The sequence below is a fragment of the Rhea americana genome, unplaced genomic scaffold (genome assembly GCF_003343005.1).
Source record: "Rhea americana isolate MKP2758 unplaced genomic scaffold, rheAme1 scaffold_78, whole genome shotgun sequence".
Lineage (NCBI taxonomy): Eukaryota > Metazoa > Chordata > Aves > Rheiformes > Rheidae > Rhea > Rhea americana.
The window spans coordinates 492434-515830 of NW_028186956.1; the positions used below are offsets into that span (position 1 = coordinate 492434).

Here is a 23397-nt window from a genome sequence, read left to right on the forward strand (position 1 = left end):
TTTCCTTTATACCCTCTGGAGAGTCTACGACCCTCCCCTAGGAGAACAGGTAGTCTTTAACAAAAGCTCTGTGGTGGGTATCTTCTSTTCCAAAATGGCATTAATGTGAAATGAAGGCTGGCAGATTTCTAGAATGGCAAGTGCACATACACTTAACATTTCTGGAATGAGAGAGCTGAGCATCAACTTTATTTCTAAACTCCATCAATTAGCTAGTCAAGGTAAATTTCTCCTTGGTCTGCAAACCTAAACCTAATCAGTGAGAATCTTTTTGAATATACTATATATTTTAGTCAGGGCTACTCTATAATAAGCAAATATTTTTGTGATGGTTTATGTCTCCAGAAATTATATTCTCTTATTCATCTACATGACTGTCAACTAACATGCATTATASTAGTGATAATATATTGACTGATGAAAGGTTACCATCATGGCCTAGAACTGCCTGCTCTGAGGTCTGACTATATGTCATTGGCCTTAAAGAACTAGTAAGAACAAAGCAAAAGAGTAGGATTATTGAAGCCAACAGGTAGAAATATTATTTATATTTAAAACTTTCTACTTAGTAAGAGAAGCAAGTGTAATAAACTTTTTATTCCACTGATTTTTTTAATAATTAGAGATTTTATATCACATTATTTTTGATTGTAAACTCAAATGAAATAAAGGAAAAAACCAGAGAATTAATGATATGCTGGAAATTGTTGTTCCCATAAAACTCAACTGTGCATGTTTGACATGTTAGGAATTTCAGTTATTGCTTTTAAAAAAATGCTATAACATACTGTTAACACTAACAAAACAATTTTGCTGGCATGAACAAACACAGCTGGACGGCAATGGTCTCCAGGGTTAAGTTTCTTCAGAATAATATGACTGTAAATCTCATCTTGGCAAGACAACACAGGATGAAGATCATCCTGGAAGGAAATGGAAAATGTCTATCAATTTATTTCAGAATAAATAATAGAGACTTATACTGCAGAATGGCTTTATATCTCTTTAATATTTCAGGATAAGTAGAACACCACTCTCTTTCATATTTACACTTACTGCAGTATTACTTAGAAGAGAAAGAATATTAAAACAGATGAAGTACACTTGAGATAATGTTTAATGCCCTTTCCATTGTTTTCAGCAGAAATCTATCGGAGATAATATAGCAATGAGCTAAGCCATGTACTTCAGCTCATTTCTTTGACTCCAAAGTGGCTGAGGCAGCCTTATTTTAATCATACATTTATAAGGCAGTTACATTAACTAAAACTGTGCCACATCTGGTTAGAAATGTAACAGTATGTTACATTTACATTAGAAATGTTGCTTTTGAACATTAGCTTCCAAGAAGATTTACTAGTGATAGGGTTCACTGTAGATGAAAACAAACAAATCCTAAAATAAATATTTCAAAACTTTGTCCCTCCTAAAATGGGTTGTGTTGTTTTTTGTTGTGTTTGTCTGTGTTTTGTCCTTACAGCTGAAATCCGATTTAGACAAGCAGGATGGCAACCTACAATATATTTTGACTGGGGAGGGAGCTGGAACCATTTTTATCATTGATGAATACAATGGTAAAATTTACGTGAGACAGAACCTGGACAGAGAAAAGAAACCTTTCTACACTCTAAGAGCACAAGCAATTAACAGAAACACTCACCTTGCTGTTGAACCTGAATCRGAATTTATCATCAAAGTACGAGATATCAATGATCATGAACCACAGTTCTTGGATGGACCGTATGTGGCTACCGTTCCAGAGATGTCCCCTGAAGGTATGTCATGTTATGAACCAATAAAATTCTTTATTTTCTGCTTTTGTTCTGGATAGTTATGCTCATATAAAATCTAAATAGCATATTTTATAGACTGCCTTTCAGTGAGAAGGAAGTCAGAGTATTTTACAAGTTGGAAATTTACAAAGATATCTGCTTAAACTGAAGGAAATTAGTTCTAGGATTTAAAATATTTGCCTTTAAATATTTAGGTAGCTACACGTATCAAAGTCCTTTTGCAGAATCTTGGTCTGGATTCATGCTTGAATTGACTATAGAGAATTTTCATCAGTGATATCTTATCTTCTTGGATAAACTTCCCAGTTAGATTGATACTTATGCCCAAATATAACTGTAGTAATTTTTTTCCATACACCTTTGTTTCTTATCTTCACCATTACCCTCACCAAGCAGTTGTCAGATGAGAGACTTTAATTTGGACTGACAGGGTTTGGCTATAAACTGACAACCTAAAAACGTAAGGTTCAGCAGCCTTTCTCCAATCTTCTGAGAAATCTATTATATACTTCTATTCTGAAAATACTATGTAACTTTGCATAAAATCAACTACAGTATAAAAGCTTTATTTTACTTTGTAATATTTCTGTAAGATGACAAAACAGACTCCAGAAAACTGTAAAAATATATGAAATTAAAAAAAAAAAAAAAAAAAAGGCTAGATCTTTATGTGCATCCCCTTAGACACAGACTGCTTGAAATAGCAAACTAACTGGTTTGTCATTATCCAGTGTATGATGTGTGAATCTAGGTCAACTCTTACATATCTTGAAATATTTCCTATACCGCTTCTATGTTTGACCTCTTTTGCATATATAGCAATAATTCCATCATTATTTTAGAGATTATTCTTTCACCTACTTCACYCATATACACACTAGTACACCTATAGTATATTAGTGAGTATGTGCGGTGTATAGAATACAGAGATGTTATATAATCTCCTTTATACCAGCCATTGTGGTGGAACATACTTTGTTTTGTGCAAGACACACAATTGCATTGGGCATGCCTAAACTACAACATAACGTTAAAGTACCTTGTCCAGCTTTATATCAGGCAGCAAAAAGCCAAGGTTTTTCATGAAGTTCATTCTGGGCTAACTTACCTTGGCTCTTCAAGTGTAGGGACTGTACTTCTGAAGGGAAACTCCTTTCAATACGCACTCCAAAGGATTAATCCTCAGAATGAGGTTTATAACTTCCCAACAGATGGGAACAATAAACAACCACAACTTGCAACATCAGTATCATAATTGGTGCTTCTCAGTGCTTCTGTCACCATAAACTAGAATTTCTTTTGACTTGCTAAAGCTGTAGACCAGAATTAGCTTAGATGAAACAGTCCAAGAGTACTTATTTTTGTCCTTTGCTCCATTTCAGAGCTCTCTAGCAGCAGCTCGGCTCAGTGATGCTAGACCTGGGATCTCATAGTAATTCTCTTACAGAAAACATGCTCAAGCAGCAAAGTGAACACTTGGGAAAGCAGTTCACTGTTAGTAAACATTGTGTGTGAAACTAAGAAAGCAAGGAGAGAATAATTCACAGCCAGCCATGCATTACTTCCCTCAGAGAACCAGTCTAACCTTTTCCTAGAAAAAAATTGCCTAAAGTTACGTACATGTATCAATGTGAATATCAATGTGACAACAAATTAGAATACATTTTAGTCCTTTCCTAGCTCTCTTTTATCTTCAATATTAAATTTTATTAGGATTTTATATTTGAGTGTCACAGTAAATGAAAAGTGTATCAGCAAATGGACTCTTCTGAGAGTACAAGACTGGTTTTCCCTCAGGCATTTGGTATGGTTTTACATTAAGTGCCTCCCATATAGCTGTTAAACTTGTACAAATGTAGTATATCTGATGGAATGGTTAAGTGTCAGATGCAATAATATATCAGTACTTAGTCTTTTTATAGATTTCAGGCTCTAGTTAGAAAAACGAATAACTATATCTTACATGATTGCCCTATAGTTTACCTAATGGGCTGCACGATTTAAATTGTACCGTTATGTTTTGCTCAAGAGAGGTAAAACCAAATCTCTGGTAATATAAAGAAAAATCTTATACAGCAATCAGCAAAAGGTAGTTTGTTTCAAATAGATGCTAACAGCAAGTAAAGATAGTATAAACATGTTTACTATCTAGCTTAAGACATTTCTGTGCACTTTAAGCACATGCTGGGGGTAAGCTTCATATCAACATATGGGGATATATCTTGCTATGTGCCATTCACACATTACAAATTAAGATAAAAGGAGTAAGATATATAGTATTTTAAGCATTATAAATAAAGAAAMCATTGAAAAATCATATGCTATTTCTTTTTATTTTAAATGAAAATTTGAATGGAATCAAAAGAGTTACTGAAGAAATATTTTCCCTTTTTTAAATGATGAATTTTAGAAGATGTCATTTACTCCTGAAAATTTTCAGAATGATTTTCTAATATAAGTGGTGTTTTTAAAAGGTTCTTAAAATGTCAGTGCTGTGTAATTATGAAATAATTTATACAAAATGAAACAGGTTGAAAAGAGATAATAGTAAAGAATAGAAAAAGAGGCATGTATAATGATTAAAAAAAATAAACTTGTAGGTCATCCTATAGATACTTAATAAGTAATTTGAATGGGTATTTTTACATGTTTAATGCATATATATATATATATATATACACATTTTTTTTTCTTAGGTACATCTGTTACACAAGTAACAGCTACAGATGGTGATGATCCTTCTTATGGGAACAGTGCACGTCTGCTTTACAGTCTTATTCAGGGACAGCCTTATTTCTCTGTGGAGCCAAAGACAGGTACCTCAGAATATCCTTGTAACCTGAAATTAATTTGTAAAACATCATAAAATGGATGTAAGCAAAAATAGGCATTTTCTTTATTCAATTTGACACAAATATCAACTTCTGACATCGTATATTTGTATGTCTTTGCATAATTTCCACATTTCAAAAATTTCATTTTTTTGAATGCGACATTCTCTCACTCTCTTTAGAGAATCAACAATTTATTTATCTTGCCAAAGAAAACAGAGTTGGATTCTGAGCATTCTATCCAACATATGGACTCAGGAGCACTTCAGTTAACAGCTCTCAAGCTCATTATGTGGCCTTTCCTATCTCTGTATTATAGTAACCCCAAATATGTAACATACCTCAAAAATCCTGATCTGGGGGGAAGAAAATGGTAAAAGAGAGATGGGGTKTTCTGCTCCCCAGTAGAGCCATGGGACCAGAAGGCTGAGCATGCTACAGAGTGGATATACCATACAGACTAGATGTTGCCAAGAGTACTAATTCTGAGCATTAGAACGGGTGTACTGTGTACTGCCTAGAGTGTAAATTCAGAACTCTGTCCAATTACATATTTTATACTCTTATTTCATGGTCATATTTGGGGGAAAATGTGACTATTATATGTCAAGGCCATAAAAAGGTACTTTTAATTTTTAGGGGTTATCAGAATGTCTTCCCAAATGGATAGAGAAACAAAGGATCAGTACTTGGTCATCATCCAAGCTAAAGACATGGTTGGACAGGCAGGTGCTTTTTCAGCAACAGCCACTGTTACCATCAACCTCTCTGACATCAATGACAACGCACCTAAATTTCAGCAGCGTGAGTATAGGCTACTTACAGTTGTTGCAGATTGAGGAATTTAGATCTGCTGTAGCTCTTTTATGCTCACTGAGGTCTATTTGTGCTTTTCTTCAGCATCATAGATTTCAAAAGGAAAGCTCAAACTCGAAATAGAGCAAAAACGTCCACTACTATCCAAAGACTTCCGGCTACTGTTTTTATCACTAGCCTTTGGAGACAACAGAGTTAATAAACTGTTTTCCACATAGTTTGCACTACCTAAGCCCAAGATTTGAGCAGTGGGATACATAGTACTGTTTTCAATCTCCTTCTTTCTCTTCTATCTTCAGTCTTTGCTAAAAGATTCTGTAATCTTGGAAATCTCGGTCCGAGAAGTATTCAGCTGGCATAAGAGCTGCCAGCTGGGCTGGCTGTAGGAGCTGATAAAATGCACTTAGGAAGTGCTGCCTTCCACAGGTTGATCACAGTGCTGTGGTTGATTCTCTTCTTCAGCCCTTTATTTACTCCTGAAAAGGGGCAGGGAGAGAAGAGCTCGTGGGTGGAAAGGTTGTCTCTCCCCATCCCCAAAGTCCATCAGTATGTCTAATAAAAGCTGGTGCTTTTCCCCAACTTTCTGATAGCCTCATGCCATCATTGCTATAACAGTTATTAACCAGGTAGATCACTGAATTGTGTCAGTATRTGTTTCTTTAGGACTCTACTATATGAGCGTCTCTGAAGAGGCTCCTGTKGGCACTACCATAGGCAGAGTCATGGCAGAAGACAGCGACATAGGGGAGAATGCAGCCATGAACTATTTCATTGAAGGGGATAGTACGGATGTTTTTGACATCATTACTGATAATGAGACTCAAGAAGGAATTATTTTATTAAAAAAGGTGAGATCTCAGAAAGCTACTCAAACATCTCTAAATACTGGAAAGAACCTCCTTAAACAAGCTAAGATTTWAAAAGTGCATATTCCTTTGGATTTTACTACCTTTTTTTGCTTTCTACAGGCTTCACAATTTGATGGGAACATGAAGGGGAAAGACAGAAATATGATTTTCCTTTTGTTTATTTTTTTCCTCATTCCGTTTACTGGCTAAACGCAGTACTAGCAAGTGAAGTATCTTAATTTTATTCCCAAATATGAAACATAGTGTACCCTGCTGTGAGAAAATGTTCTCCCTCTTCTGTAAATTCTGTAAAATCTTTATCAATAAAAGGTACACACTATTTCCTTCCTTCCAAAGCTTCCTCTTAAACTGAACTGAAGCCAAAACATATCATAAAGGAAGAGGAAATCTGAATACGTCTGAAATGATGATAGAGTTCAATAGTCACCAGTGAAATCCAGGACCTTGAAGAACTGAATGCCATAATTTTGTTTTTTTCTATTTGGATTTATTACAATGCAGGAAGCTATTTCTTTAGAATTTCATGTTTTAATTAGAGTGGATAATAACTATCAAAAATAGTAATATAATTATGTATTTATTAAACTCTCTGTTACTTCCCAGAATTTCTTTCTTTTAGACACCAAATTTTAACGAATTCYGTGTGAACTCCTGCAGATTAACTGATAACCATTGTTTATACAGAAATCAAGATAACATTCATTAACATTCTACCTGTTGGAAATAGGAGTATCGGCTGAGGAAGTTATTTTGCTTTGAGCTGACATTCTATAGGAAGATTTCCTTCACAATGTTGTTTAACAATAAAGCAAGCCTCTATGCCAAGGAAATCAATCTTTAGCAGTGAAAACCAACTAAAGTATGCCACAAATTAATTGTTAGAGTGTTTTTATGCTTCATTTCATTTCAATTTCGTTTTCATTTTCTTCATTCAAAAAGAAGATAGCATTATTTTGACTTTAATCTAACACTRGGTATTGGTCTATTATTAAAATTCAAATATGAAAAAATAAATATTCCAAATTCCACTTTGTTTCTTAACAGAGGGTGGATTATGAGAGCAAGAGGAGATATAGTGTTCGAGCAAAAGTTGTCAATAGGTATAYTGATGAACGTTTTCTGGAAGAAGGACCATTTGAAGACACAACCATTGTCAAAATCAATGTGGAAGATGCTGATGAACCTCCAGTTTTCACCTCAGAGAACTATGTGATGGAGATTGCTGAAGGGGCTATGAGTGGCTCTTTGGTAGGCGCTGTAACTGCTAGAGATCCAGACAATGATGACAGCCCAGTCAGGTTAATTTTAATTTTCTTAATTTTAATTTTAATTAACTTAAAACATGAATAGGCTTCAAATGTAATTGGGATGTCCAAAGGCACCAAGGACTAGTTTTGTGACATAAATTTCAAAGGTTCCTTTCCTTGGTTCATGATTACAATTAAATGTGCTTTCTTTGTGATAACCTAGGTTACCCTAGGGCAAATCCTGACCCCTTGCGGGAAAAAAAAAATAAAAAAAAGAAAAAAAAAGAGAGAGCTTTGTTTGTGCATCTCTACAATCACTATGAGATGGGACAGTCTTTAAAATAGTGCAGAGACTATAGTATAACAGCAGAGCTAGGGTACCATAGCCAAAACTGTAAGTGCCTTGAGGTTTTCCAATCTGTTCCTAATTACTTCTTAAGAAAATAAGAGATGGAGTCATTGGTGGAAGAGATAAACAGAACATCTGGATGGAAAGCTATCCTACTCAGCATAACTAAAATTTACCGTTCCCCTACAGCTACCACAGCTGCCCCATAGAGGCATCACATATTTTTTTAGAAAAAAATCTCACATCAATCTCTTTTGATTTTATAAACTRATCTTGCTGTATCCTAAGGAAGGAAATAGCTAAATAATCTTTAACATGAGATTGAAAATTAAAATAGCTTGTTGACTTACTTGATGTCGCCATGTACTGTGCAATTTAGACAGCCTGGGATACAGTGACAAATGTGTGAGATGCAAAATAASTTATGGTATGTGGATTAATTTAAAAAATTCCTAATAGTTAAAAAAAAATGTGACATGTATTCTTTTTTATATATCAGGAAAAATATTTGTACATATCCTTTCTGTTTGAGTCAATATCTTGGTGTCTTTTTTTCAGTCCATCGCTGACCTGTGACAAAGAGTTAGACTTTACTAAAATTGAATGGAGTRTACRTATGTATGTATGCATGTATATGTCCACATATGGACATAGCACCTAGAGCCTTTTGGGTTAAGATTCTGGAACCCTGGACTCATTTGCAGTCATCTCTCATGTTAGGATTGCGTACCTTGTCTTGGTGACACCTCATTATAGATAGTTGTCTTTCTTTCTTTCTAATGCCCATTTCCTCAGCATCAGAGCCTGTCAGCAATGACAAAATGGATTTACCGTTATACCTCTGCTTAGCTGTTAGTGTTATTCATTTCTCAAGTGGCACTTTTGCTGTTTCTTTGCAACGAAGTCATTCACCTGCTGTGAGCCTGACTTAGAACTAAGAATGAATAATGCATTTCAGATTCAGTTCACATTAATATAGATCTGAGGCATATTTAGTTTTATAAAAAGATGAGCTTTGATCTCAGCAGCAGTGAATTTTAAATGTTTATAAGTGTACATTTTTCATGATTTCTGAGTTGTTGCAGCACACATTTATATGTATATATGCACAGGTCTGTTTTCTCAACTGACAATAGCTTTATACGTCCCTTTTTTTTCTGACAACATTTTGGTATTAGGGAACCTCTTTATTTTTTTGGTGCAGGTATTCTATTGTCCGTGGCATGTATTTGAAGAGATTGTTCAGCATCGATGAAGACAATGGAACAATCATTACAACTAAACCCTTGGACCGAGAGATAACTGCTTGGCATAACATAACTGTTACAGCCACAGAAACAAGTGAGTAAGAAACTTAAAGAACACTATGCTTTATAGCCTGCATACTGTAATTATCATCTGAATGTGCCTTTTTTTAATGGAGAATACATGCTTTTTTTCTCATTATATTACTGTTGCTTGTTATACTAAGGAAGATTATTAAAATGATTAGTTAAATAGAAGCAGAGCTCCAAGGTCTTGTGCTTTTTCATAAAAGATGACCTTATTAAAAAAAAAAGAGAGAAATTGTAATAGGATCAAGATTGTAATGCTTTCAAGTTACACTGAAGCATATGAATTGCTCCTGCAATGCAAGATCTTATGCTAAATTAGACCCTGGTTAATTTCACACCAGATTTTTTACTAGTGTGAAATTAGCCAGGTTCTAATTTAACTCCCGTCAGAAACCTGTGGCTCATATTAATTGTGAATATAAGGTTTAAATCAGCTAGACTCCTCTTCAGTGACAATTAAATCCRTGAAGCATCCTTTATATAGATTTCACCTGTCAGTTTTATTTGAAAGTCAAATGCAAATTATCTCTGTTTGTGCTTCTGGTTATCTGGTTGCCCTGACTCTGGGACAATACTCTAGAAAATTAACTACTGCTGATTTATAATGCATTTTAGCAAGATTATTGGGATTTAAAAAAAAAAAAATAAAAGAACTAATTCCATCCATTCTTAGGAATTATGAAAAAAATAAAAATAAAAGTGAAACTGGAGGCCAATTAATAGATCAAAGAATTTTTGCCAAATATTTTTAGCATGTTAGTTTCATCCTGAACCTCAGTTTAACGCTATTAATTGAGCAGTTTAAACATATATTCATCAATTGCACTCYGCTGAAAGAAAGCATTCTCTCTATATAGGTCAGAATAGTATGGCTAGAAGTTTAATATAGGATAGCCATTAGCAATATTCACTGGAGTTTCTATTTTGTGTTTGGGAATTGATGGTGTTATCTTCCTTTCAGCTTCCTGTGAGTTTTTAAACATAAATGTATCTTACTTCTCGTGTTGTTGGACAGCTGGCAGGTGATGGTAAAATAGATCTCTGGCACATTTTTGTCCTGTCTTGAATAGCTCTATGGAAACACAGCAGGACAACTTTGGTCTGGACTTTTCTGTTTTGCTAAACAATAAAAAAGGAAAGGACCAAATGTTAAAAATGGATAAGTGTCTCCTACAGTAAAAGGAAGCAGGTCTTTTGCAGTAATGAAAGTTACTGTAGAGAGACTGAGCCCTCATTCTGTTCATATTCTTATTCTTTATTTCTTCAACAATGGTAAGGTCACTGTCTATAAAATCATATTCAAAAGCATCGAAGTAGGTCACCTTGGTCTGGGCAATCATTTCACCTGAAATAATTTATATTATCAACTAATAGCATTTTATTCCTTGAAATATAATCCTAATGTGCATATAAGATTTTGTGGATGATACTGTGGATACACTGAAGCCTAATCAAAACACCACTAGACTTCATCCACTCTTGACAAATCTTGAAACTGCCTTACAACAGTTATTTCTTTATGGCCCATACTGATGTCCTGGCATTTGCACAGGGCCTAAGTCTTTTKCCTCCTTTATTATGATAGGGATCAGAGGTTAGTGAGAGAAGCTTGCCTCTGCTATTATAAGCTCCTAGAGTAGATAATATCTCAATAACATGTGTAAAAAGTACCCAAAAAGATACATACCCAAATAGACTTAATCCGTTGGATGTAAGATTGAAGTGTTGGGAGCCCACTATCTATTCAGCCTTGTTGTGCTTTATGCCTAAGAGAATTCTTGATCAAGAGAAATCAGTTTACTTATGTGCCTGGTTTTTACTTGCTGTTAATCAGCTTCTACCTAGTACAAGATTCAGGCAAAAATAGCAGCATTCTAACAAGATATTAGAGATAGAAACCCTTAAGCCATCAGCTTTACTTGATAGTGATTAACTGATGATAACTGAATGACAACTTATTAATCTAGAAGAGGAATGCTTTCCTCAGCTTTCTTTTAACTGAGCTATACATGAGCAACAAAATTTTGCAGTGGAAACAACTGAATTAAGCTCCCTTCGATTCTCTTATGTCCAGTGGGACAAAGGACTATCAGTCTGGAGCAGATGTATCCACAAGAGTCAACAGCCATAGGATTTCACACAAAAAACTTTTCCCAGTGGGTTTCAGAAGTAGAATCATAGAATCGATAAGGTTGGAAGAGACCTCTGGAGATCATGTAGTCCAACATCCCTGCTCAAGCAGGGTCACCTACAGCATGTTAGGCAGGGTTGYGTCCAGGCAGGTCTTGAAGATCTCCAGAGAAGGAGACTCCACAACCTCTCTGGGCAACCTGSTCCAGTGCTCCGTCACTCTCACAGGGAAGAAATTCCCCCTCACGTTCAGGYGGAACTTCCTGAGCTGCAATTTYTGCCCATTGCCTCTTGTCCTGTCACATGGGACAAYTGAAAAGAGTTTGGCTCCGTCCCCTTGACACCCTCCTTTCACATACTTATATACGTTGATAAGATCCCCCCTCAGTCTTCTCTTCCTCAGGCTGAAGAGGCCCAGCTCTCRCAGCTGTTCCTCATAGGGCAGGTGCTCCAGCCCTCTGCTCATCTTCGTAGCCCTATGCTGGACTCTCTCCAGTAGCTCCATGTCTCTCTTGKACTGGGGAGCCCGGAACTGGACACAGGACTCCAGAAGAGGCCTCCCCAGGGCTGAGTAGAGGGGCAGCATCACCTCCCTCGACCTGCTGGAAGGTGTGCATTAGGAAGATGGTGTGCATCTTCCTAATGCACACCAGGAGACCATTGGCTTTCCTGGCCACAAGGGCACAYTGCTGGTTCGTGGTCAATGTGTCATCCAGCAGCACTCCCAGGTCTTTCTCTGCAGAGCTGCTCTTCAGCAGGTCAGCCCCCAGCTTGTCCTGGTGCCTAGGGTTATTTTTCCCTAGATGCAGGACCCTGCACTTGCCTGTGTCGAACCTCAGGAGGTTCCTCTCTGCCCAACTCTCCAGCCTGTCCAGGTCTCTCTGAATGGCAGCACAGCCCTCAGGTGTATCAGCCACTCCTCCCAGCTTGGGATCATCAGCAAACTTGCTGAGATGCACTCTGTCCCCTCATCCAGGTCACTGATGAAGAAGTTGAAGAGGATGGGACCCAGTACTGAGCCCTGGGGGATGGCACTAGCCACAGGCCTCCAGTTAGACTGCACGCCACTGATGACGACCTTTCAGCCAGTTCTCAATCCACCTCACTGCCCACTCGTCTAACYCACACTTCCAGAGCTTCTCTAGGAGGATGTTATGGAAGACAGTGTCAAAAGCCTTGCTGAAGTCAAGGTACACAATGTCCACTGTTCTTCCCTCATCTATCCAGCCAGTCATTCCATCATGGAAGGCTATCAGATTGGTTAAGCTGATTTCCCCTTGGTGAATCCATGCTGGCTACTCCTGATCACCTTCTTCTGCTCCATATGTCTGGAGATGACATCCAGAATGAGCTGTTCCATCACCTTTCCAGGGATGGAGGTGAGGCTGACTGGCCTGTAGTTGCCTGGGTCCTCCTTCTTGCCCTTCTTGAAGCCTGGAGTGACACTGGTTTTCTTCCAGTCCTCAGGCACCTCTCCAGTTCTCCAGGACCTTTCAAAGATGATGGAGAGCAGCTTGGCAATAACATCYGCCAGCTCCCTCAGTACCTGTGGGTGCTTCCCATCGGGGCCCATGGATTTGTGGATGTCTTGCCTGCCCAGAAGGCCTCTAATCCTATCCTCCYCAACCAAAGGAAAGTCTTCCCTTCTCTGGACTTTCTCCCTCACGTCCAGGCTGCAGGATTCCTGAGGGCTGCCCTTAGCAGTGCAGACTGAAGCAAAGCAGGCACTCAGTAATTCTGCCTTCTCTGTATCCCTTGTCACCAGGGCCCCTGCCCCATTCAGTAGCAGGCCCACATTTTCCCTAGTCCTCCTCTTGCTGCTGATGTATTTGAAGAAGCSCTTCCTGTTGTCCTTGACATCCCTTGCCAGACTTAATTCCAACCGGGCCTTAGCCTTCCTCACAGCATCTCTGCGTACTCTGGCTGCATTCCTATAATTCTCCCAAGTAGCCTGTACATTCTGTGTACTTTCTTCTTCTGTCTGAATTTGGCCAAGAACTCCTTGCTCATCCATGCAGGTCTCCTGCCCCCTTTGCTGGACTTCTTACTCATAGGGATGCACCGCTCTTAAGCTTGGAGGAAGTGATGTTTGAATACTAGCCAGCTCTCCTGGACCCCCCCTTCCTTCTAGGGTCTTAACCCATGAGACTCCACCAATTAGGTCTCTGAAGAGCCCAAAGTCCGCTCTCCTGAAGTCCAGGGTTGCAATCCTGCTTGTTGCCTTACTTCCTTCCTGCAGGATCCTGAACTCCACCATCTCGTGGTCACTGCAGCCAAGGCTGCCCCCAACCGTCACATCTCTAACCAGTCACTCTGTTGGTAAGGACAAGGTCCAGCAGGACACCCTTCCTCGTAGGTTCCTCCACCATTTGTGACAAGAGGTTATCATCAATGCACTGCAGGAGCCTCCTGGACTGCTTGTGCTTTGCTGTGTTGTCCCTCCAGCAGATGTCAGGGTGGTTGAAGACCCCCAGGAGAACCAGGGTCTGTGGTCGTGAGGCTACCTCCAGCTGCCTGTAGAAGGCCTCATCAACTTTCCCTTCCTGGTCAGGTGGCCTGTAGTAGACACCCACAACAGTGTCCCCCATGCTATCCTGCCCTTTGATCTTCACCCRTAAGCTCTCAACTGCCTCCTCCTGCTCCGCCCCCAGGCAGAGCTCSATGCATTCCAGCTGCTCTCTCACATAAAGGGCAACTCCACCACCTCGCCTTCCTGACCTGTCTCTCCTAAAAAGCACAGAGCCATCCATGGCAGCATTCCAGTCAGAGAGCTATACATAATGAACAGGTATACAGGTAAAACATGATTACAGTATTAGTGGCTCTCTGGAGATAACAGTCACTGTTTACATCATTAATTTAATGTCAAATTGTCACCTTACTTTGGTGAATATGTTTTTGTTGACATACTTCTAAAGTTTTAGGTTACTCCTATATGCTCTAATTTTACTATTAACTTCTGCCTCCTTTTCCTTTGGGAAGTAGAGAAAGGCAAATCATAAACTTGCCCTAGCCCAAACTGAACTTTTTCTTTTTTTAATTATTATCATTATTATTCCAAGTTTCCCTTTACTGGCACAATCTCAAACCTCCCTTAATCCTCTAAAAGTAGTGAGTTCTATTTTGTCCCTAGAAATAGTCAGTTTTTTTCACACAACTCCCTTRTCCTCCTGAGTGAGTTACTTCATTTGGTCTCTAGTAAGCAAAGAATTAGCTTATTCTCTACACTGATACAGCCTATTCCAGATGACAAACTAGTTTCACAGATCTTGTGTTTCATGTACTGATTTCTGTCATGGAGATTATGACAAAGAAATTCTCTTCTCATTGAAAGATCTTTAGCTTAACTTAGRGCCTGAGTATGATAGCTATATTTTGATTCTGACAGCTGTTTTCCTGTGTGAGGCAAACCAAGTGTTGCCTACTTTCTTTCCCAGTTGTATGAGGGACTGGAAGAGTCACTCTGCTTCACCCAACACCTTAGTTAAATCTCTGGACAGCTATTTCAGGGGGTTCTTGGTAATATTTACTCCTTCCCAGAACAAAATTCCTAAGATTTCAGAAAGATTTAAAACTGCCATACTGTTATCTCCTATACAACGTGGGGAAATTTATTCCTTGTTACTTAAGCACACACTGATGAAAAAAATAAAAAAATAAAAAAATAAACAAAAACAAACCCTTCAAATACGTAAGGAAACAGAAACAAGATCATTAACAAAAATAAATTAAAAGGAAGAGCAATTTGGTGAAAGCCAAAAAAAAGATGTGTGAATAACAGCTCTAGACTGGAAGATACTGTCTGATTGTTCCTGCAGGCATCTGAGGGTAGGCATTAAAACCAATATGTTTTCCATGAAGTTTATYGAACAAACCAGTCAGGAGTCAGTTCTGAACAAGTCATCCAAAATTTCTCAGTAGCATTTTTAAAAAAAAGATACATGTTAATTTTTACATTATTTAAACAATAAACCAAGCGTTGTATTATTGTTTATCATATGTGTGTTGGGTTTCAACAAGAGAAATGTCATCTCACAATGAAATATTTTTAGGAATACATAGACAGATCATAAGCTTCTGGAAATCAGAATAGATCTGGTGATTTCACAGGAGGAATGTCAGTGTGAATCTGCTGYTTATCTAGCTCTTTATCTCCGTGGTAGTTGCTTTTGCTGCCATTTCCTTTGGCAAAAGACTCAAAGCTATCAGCACAGATTCCTTAAGATCCAAGAAAACAAATGTTTGCTCCAAGCAACTATTCAATAATACATAAAAAAGCAACATAAGAATGAACYAAACCTCTACTGCTGGAGGAAAGGCGAAAAAAGAGAATGTTTTGCTTTTCTCTTAAAGGCCTATTTGCCTAACGTAAGAAACAGCCTTAAGGATTTAAAATCTGGTCAGAGGCAGTGATAYGTCATGCAGTATATTTTAACTATATGAATATTCTTATGAATCACCTATTTGTGGATTAGACAGAGTAGGTTGAAATAAACTTATTTAGTATTCCTGGAATGGAAAATAGAGAGTCATTATTCAATTAAAAAAAAATCATTTTAATTAAATTGTTTTAAAATCAATTTAATGTGAGTAGATCAAACCATTACTGATAAGCAAAAGACTTCCAAGAGACATTTAGAACCCTCAAATGTTCCTTCTATTGGTTTCAGGTGACATATACTTTTATTATATACTGAATACTTTTATTATATAAGAAAGCATTTTTTGTTTAGACCTAATTGACACATAGGTTTTGTATCCTGTTAGATCTAGATTCTGTTTGTCTGAAATAGTTATAGCTGTAAACCTTAGGTAAATGAAGTAAATACAGGAATAAAAGTGCCCTATAGTGGCAGTTTATTTTTCATTTCAAATCAGAATAAGCCACATGTACATCGCTTTTATTTCTAAAACCACAGAAGTAAAATATACTCAAGTGACTGAAACAGTACAAATTTCATGGACACATAATGCCTACAAATTAAATTTATTGTGCAAATAACACTTGGAACAAAGCTGTAAGCTCGGTTTATCAAGTGAGTCAATAGTGATACTTTAGGCATGTCTCAGTAAAATCAGATTTCTTTACAAATTTTTTACAAATAAGTGTTTGGAGACCAATGGATAGAATAACTCYGTTGTTCAACATTCAAACTGTGTTCTTTAGAGCAGTCTCAGCCTTCTGAGAACCAGGATTAAGTGTGAGTATCCATTGCAATTACTCCATGGCTAGCAGTGGCAGAAGTGTTTTGAAAGTATGTATAATTTGGGGAAATTTGTTCTAAAAACTTAAATATTTTAAGTTAATAGAGGAAAAGTGGAAGAGTAATAGAATTTGTTAAAGGATTATGACTGATCATTGTGCTTTCCATGAGCTAGAGAGGTTCCTCATGAACAAAACCTTATCCAGATCGGATTCTATTTCTTACATTAAATCAGATTCCAATCTAGTAACTGAATGACTGAACAAATATAGTATTTTGTATCAAATATGCTTACATATTTCTATATATACTATTGTATTTTAACCTTATGGGTTGTAGGAAAAAAAACTTTTTTGGAAACACAGCCCTAGTAAATCAGGAAAACACTGTATAATTGATGTTGGAAATTCAGATTATGAGATTGGAGCAAAAACTGAATCAGAAACATAATAAAAAGATCATAAGATACATTTGATCAGGAATATTAAAAAAAGATATAAAATGTAGCTATAGGTCTCAGTAACTATTTTCTTTCATGTAAAGATTTCTAATTTCTACATTTCTTTAAAATAGGTAGTAGATTACTTAAACTTAAGATTTCTTTCTTTTTTTAAACCATTAGGAAATCCAGAAAAAATTTCAGAAGCAAATGTGTACATCCAAGTTCTCAATGTTAATGACCATGCACCTGAATTCCCTAAATACTATGAAACATTTGTGTGTGAAAATGCATTTTCTGGCCAGGTAAGTGCAAAGGTGTTAACCATCATTTTTCACTTTGAAATAAACTACATATGTGATTGGAGGTGTTGTGATTTCCTTTTAATATTGATTATTTCTTCATTGCAAGTACAAGTTGTATTTTGTCTATTTCCAGAACTAGTTCTATTGATAGATAAATGCATAATCTGAAATTTAGGTTCCAGAAAATGGATGTGCATCTTACCGTCCCTTTAAAACAAAACTAGTACAGCTCTTTGCCAAAACTGATCAAGAAGTATAGAGTAAAACTTCTAAAAAGAACTAAACAACATAACAGATAGATATTAGTCATGGTAACATCACAGAAGCAAAAAATTAGTCCTGGGAATTTCAGCAACAAGCTAGCATAGTCTAGAATGATCATTATTATTTTTTTAATACTATGTTTATAAATCATTCATTATGGACTACATTCAAACTCTGTCTAATTCAGTGGAAGTCTAAAGATCTTCTTTAAGTCATGGTCTTTGCGGTACCTTCCCAAGCTGGTTACTTGCAGAATTGCTGTTTGAAGGAAGTGTCCTTCCTTTGAGGGTCTCCTCATTTCCTACTTACAAGTTCCCTGCTGTTTCCCAGGTGAATGTGGTCACAAGGGATAGATGCCCTAATCTCCCAGGTACACCACTGAGACTTCACTTTCCTTTACTCACTTTTCTCCACAGCTATACATTTTCATAAGCAATCCAATTTGACAGTCTAAGCCCCAAAGTGCACACAAGCATACAGCCAGATTCTGCTCAGGATTCTAAAAGAAAACTGTAAAAGAAAAAATAAAAAGAGAAACACTTTTTAAAATAAAACAAAAAAAGATACAACATAAACAGCAGAAAGCTGTGCACATAGAAAATCTATTTTTTTTTTCAATGCCCTAAAGCATTCTTTGGACATACAAAAGAGACCTTTGGGATAACCATGACATTTCTGTTCAAATGGTTTTGCTTTGTTCTGATTTCTGAATCCTAGAGCCTTTCTATTTACAATGGCTTGGTTTACTTTGACCTTGATTAGTGTACAGTTAAATAAAGCTTTCTCTGTTGCCTAAGTAATTCCTTTATAGCTTTCAGCATCTTTTTATATATTCTTCTACCAGCACATGGTTCACATGTTCTGCATTTGGGAATCTTTCACTCTGAAAATGCTACCCTGATTTAGAGATATTTGGAGCAAGCCACCTCTCTAGCCTTCAGCTAACTCATTGTCAGGTCAAAGAACAATCATTAAAGCAAAGGACATATCATTGTGTCCTGTCTTAGAGGCACCATCCATCTCATCCAATGATGGATTCCATARATTGTTTTTTTAAGAAATTTCTCTTTCATAATAATAAACTGATTATATCAACAAAAGTTTAAAATATACAGAGACAGATTTCCTAAATCATCAGGCTTGCTATATTAATACTTGAAGTTAAATAACAGAATATCACAGAATTAAATATGGAAGCTTATAACATTGACATGTTTTGCAATTGCTTGCAATGTAAAAAGCCAGATAGCTTATTTTCCAAGACTAGTATCACTGCATAGCTGTTTACTGTTAAATAATATCTATTACTCCATTAGTGGTTACTTTTTGAAAGCAAATTAAGGTATTTTAAAATCCACTGAATAAACAGTCACTGTAAAGAGGAGGAGGAGGAGGAAAAATAATAATAATAATAATAATTCAGAGAGCAATGCTAAATAATCTTCCCATTAACAAATGTTCTTGCAAAGAACAAAAGGAAGCTGTAACTGAAATGCATAATTATCACAGTCAGAGATTATATTTTATTTGATGTTTAAGATTTAAAAGAGAATTGATAGTTGATTTTAACACTCCTTCACAGTTATTATTCATTTTTGTACTTTTTACTTACATAAAATGTTTATTTATTTTCATCAGCTAGAAGCTAAGAGGTTTAGAAGTGGTTGTCCCCTGAATAATACAACTTGCATTTCAGAAGCATTAGTTTAAGCAATTGATGGGCTCAATCAGATAATTAAATATCTTAATTTGGCCTTATTTCTACAATCAATTCAAAACAGTTCAGAAATCTGCTTACATGTTATGAGTTGAGATCAGAGCCTGTATAGAAATTGAAATAAAATAGTATATCTAAAGTAGCTATTTCTTCCTAATTGAYTGGAAGAAGACATGCTGAGGGATAGTCCCCAAGATCTTCTGCACCTCTGAAATTYACTTCTTTTCCTTATCTCTGCTGAGTTGTGTCTGAGCTGTACTGACAAGATATTCCAAAACATATTTGTGCTCCCCAGCTTACAGTGTTTAGGGGGAAGGAAGGAGAAGCACTGCAGCGGGAAAAACTGCCACAAAATGTATTGCCTTATTGACCTTGGAGGATTTTGCTTGGTGTCAGCCAGGTTTATATTAAAGTAATGCAGTCATGTGATATATGAATTATTTGTGCATAGTTCTAAAGTACAGTARGCCATCATAAAGAAGGGAAAAACCACCAAGAATAAAACTAAATAAAAAGTGTTGTCTTAATTATCCGAACTCTGAGGCAGTGAACAAGCTTAAGAACTAAGAAAAAAGTGATTGCTTGGAAGTTTTTTAYTCTAGGAAATATTATAAAAACTTTTGGCTGTTTTTATTGAATGAATGTTGATCTTAATGTCTCTGCACTATGGTTTTGTGTGAGGTAAAGACAACTTTAGTTTAGCCTCTGGAAGACCTTCAAACAGAAGTATTAGATTTGAGTACTTGGGACTATTATTTAAAACAAGTTTAACAATAAAAAAAGATGTAAAGAAACAGGTATTTTTAGCAATATTCTAAATCAATTCTTTATTTTGGTCAAATATTCTTAATAGATTTTTCACTCTCCATTTTTTGTTATTGTTCTGAACAGTCCTATAATCCATGTCAGCTACATACTATACACAAAGTTTTCTTTTGCACATTGTAAAACCATTTTCACTGCACTACAAGTATTAAATATATTATTTTCAAAATAACTTGAGCATGAAATTTGCTATTTAAAATGGAATTACACTCTATTGTAGGAATAGCTAATATTAGATCTAATAGAATTATATTTATAAACCACCCAATATAGGATTTCATTTTCATTCATATTAAATCTTTCTGACTGTATAACTGTGTGGTGTATGATGTTAAGTGATGACCATGATGTGGTGTTAGTTCTTTACAGCTTTTCTTTATGTATGTGTGCAATGACTACAAACTGTTGAATTCTACAGACAATCTATAAAATTGGCCGGGAAACAAAAGGGACCAAATTTGTCTTGAAAGTAACGCTACAGACAACCCAGCAGGAAAGGATTTGACCCAGTAAGCTTTATTCCTAAGGCATTAATAAATTGACTCAGCCTGAAGCTACAGATTGAGAGCTTGAAATAAACTATGTCAAACATCTTTGTGGGCCACTTGTAAGCAAGCTGAGCATCCAAAATGTATCCAGTTGTATGTATGGTAATTTCAATTTCTTGCAGATATTGGTTTTTCTTCATATCATGCAAGAAACATATTTTGGCTGAAGACAAGCTGCACTGAATATACCTACATTGTGATTTAGCACTGCCTTCTCTAATGCGTATTTATTCTGGCAATTCTAAATTCTTTTAATTTTACATTTGATTACATATGAACTGCATTTGATGTTGCAGCTTACTTAATAGTTTTTATTAGATCTATAGAAGTGACTATGCATTAAGCACTTAGAGATAAGAAAAAAAACATTTATTTACTCAAGACAATTTATAATAAAATAGTCATAAGTTACTGTAAAGTGAAGAGTGTTTATATAGAATGTTACTAGAATAAAAGAGGGGGAAATTTTAAGAATACTATGTTCTAGGGGTATAAAAGTAACGTTGAAAAAAAGCAGTTTGCCAAAACAAATCCTTTCCAAGAAGTCATGGCTTGCAATTATTTTTGATACTGGAGAAGTTAAATTGATGGGTTAGAAAGGTAACAATTATTTCGCCTTGTTTTGTTCCCTTGAACATTTACAAAAAACATCTAAGCAGCAATGATGAAAAAAGAGAAAAAAGAAAAAAAAATGAGGGCATCATTTTAGAGTATAAAAAGGTGGGTAGAGCCCTGGAAACATAGTATTTTCTAGCAGTCCCTCTAAGTTACTCTAAGCTACGCCTGCAGATGGACAGAGTGTAACATTTTGAGAATGTGGGCTCAGTGCTCCATGGAAAATTCCTTATCCTTTTTTTTATACAAATCATGATTCAACAGTATCAGATCATAGAGGAATGGAATAGGTAGGAACAGTTTATCAGCATATATGAACAAAGATAAAAAGAGGACTTAAATGTCATGGCATTAACTTGATTACAGTGATTCCTTTGCTGAGCTCTTCACCATTTTGTTTATAGCTGAATAGAAATATCTTTGAGTACGTCCAGAGGACTCAGATCAATGTTGTGTCAASCTGGTCCTCAATAAAAGGGTAGAGGCGGCCAAAAGAGAGACTGTGGTCTTCAGGTAGAAGTTCTACTTGGAGAATGTAGGTGTTCATTAAGAGAGCAGACATTTCATCTTTTACATGTACTAAATTTTGATGGTCATCAAATATTATTAAGCAAAGGATGTGTTCTTTCATGGCATGATAAAAATCCAACTTGTAAGACCTCTGCCAATTTAAACAAAACAGATATATGATCTGATTTCTTACGTCCTTCGAAGTTGAGTGAAAAGGAGAACAAAAAAMCAAAAAATTAAAAAAAAGAACCTTCTAAAGATGTTGGTACAGTTATTAAAATTATTAAATAGAAGGAGAGAGGTAGCCAATCAGTTCTTATTTCCTTCTGTCTGTCTAATAGGAATGACAAGGCTTTTTTAATACTACAGTTGCACATGGAAGCATACACAGAAGACTCCAAATCATGCACTCAGAAGACCAGCATCAAACTGAACACGATTTTTCAGATGCCTTAAGCTGAACTTGAAGGAAAGAAAAGACTGTAATAGAGAAGCTTTCCCATTCCTTCTAGATATTTCCATAACTCCAATTCACTGAGACAATTTGGACTGAGGAAATACATTTTCAATGAATTTTCATCAAGAATATCAGGAAGCCAGCAACTCCTTTACCTGTTATTTGCAGGACAAACGATACTCTAGTAGCTAATTGGAAGATTTAWGAAAAAAAATCCCTTCTATACAAAATAATTAAGCATTGAGATATCAAGACTGTTACCAAAATCTTAGACATCACTACCGATGACGTTTATGGTAGAAAATATCCACTAATCAGATAGATTCATGAAGTTAGATATTTTAGGCCATCACTTTTTTGTGAAACTATAACAAGTTTTATTAACCTTTGCAATTTCAGCAAAGGCAATGCAACAATATGATATAATATTGCAGAAGCAAGATTATAAATGGCAAATATTCACCCTCCTTCTTTGTCTACTCATTAAAAGTAGGTTTTTTGAATCTTAACTCAGAAGTAATAAGTGCAATTTTTCATTCTGTAAAGCCAGTTTCTTTGGTGAAGGGCTAAAATTTCCTAGTTTAGGTGTACAAAAGCCTAAACTTTTGTTTAGGCTAGGAAGCCTAGGAAACTTGGAAAAAATATTCTTCTTTCTGGGCTATTTTTTTTCCTTCATACTCAGCAAAATCAGATCTTCCTATTGCTTTATGAATGTTTTATAGACTTATCCAAGTTTTACCGAATCTTAGCAGAATATAGTAAGAAAAAAAAAAAAAAAGAATTTGCCCTGAATCACTTGTATTTATGCTTAGAAAGCTATAAGGAGTATTAAATTTGCGTAGAACAGCACTGGACAGATCAAAACAATGGAAGTTTTCTTCAGGTAAGACGTGCTCCTCAGAATTATAYTGATTTGATTCAGATATAGCTAAAATTTATGGAGGAAAATGATAGGCTCCTAAATTTTTTTTCCAAAGTTATACTTAATACTTGGTTAAATAACCATTAATCAGAATGAAAAATGGGAGTTTAAAAATCACATCTAAAGCTAGCATATTTTTTGTTAGTTGCAGTAAGAAAGGAAATTTGGAATTCCTATAATTCTTACTTCAAAATCAGAGTCTTAGCAAGCTACATCCTTACC

The 23397-nt window shown here is 36.0% G+C and overlaps 1 protein-coding gene across 3 annotated transcripts in view; it reads left to right on the top strand.

Annotated features, from left to right (window-relative positions):
• Positions 1-23397, top strand: part of CDH19 (cadherin 19) — a 62399-nt gene that overhangs the window by 29642 nt on the left and 9360 nt on the right. For 2 of the 3 annotated variants that reach the window (XM_085322477.1, XM_085322475.1), the window contains exons 3-9: positions 1481-1775; positions 4490-4609; positions 5264-5428; positions 6104-6288; positions 7354-7607; positions 9110-9246; positions 17196-17317. In XM_085322477.1, coding sequence (XP_085178603.1) covers positions 1481-1775; positions 4490-4609; positions 5264-5428; positions 6104-6288; positions 7354-7607; positions 9110-9246; positions 17196-17317 — 1278 coding nt within the window. The remainder of the gene's footprint in view (positions 1-1480; positions 1776-4489; positions 4610-5263; positions 5429-6103; positions 6289-7353; positions 7608-9109; positions 9247-17195; positions 17318-23397) is intronic. The other variant, XM_085322476.1, reaches the window with a different exon arrangement.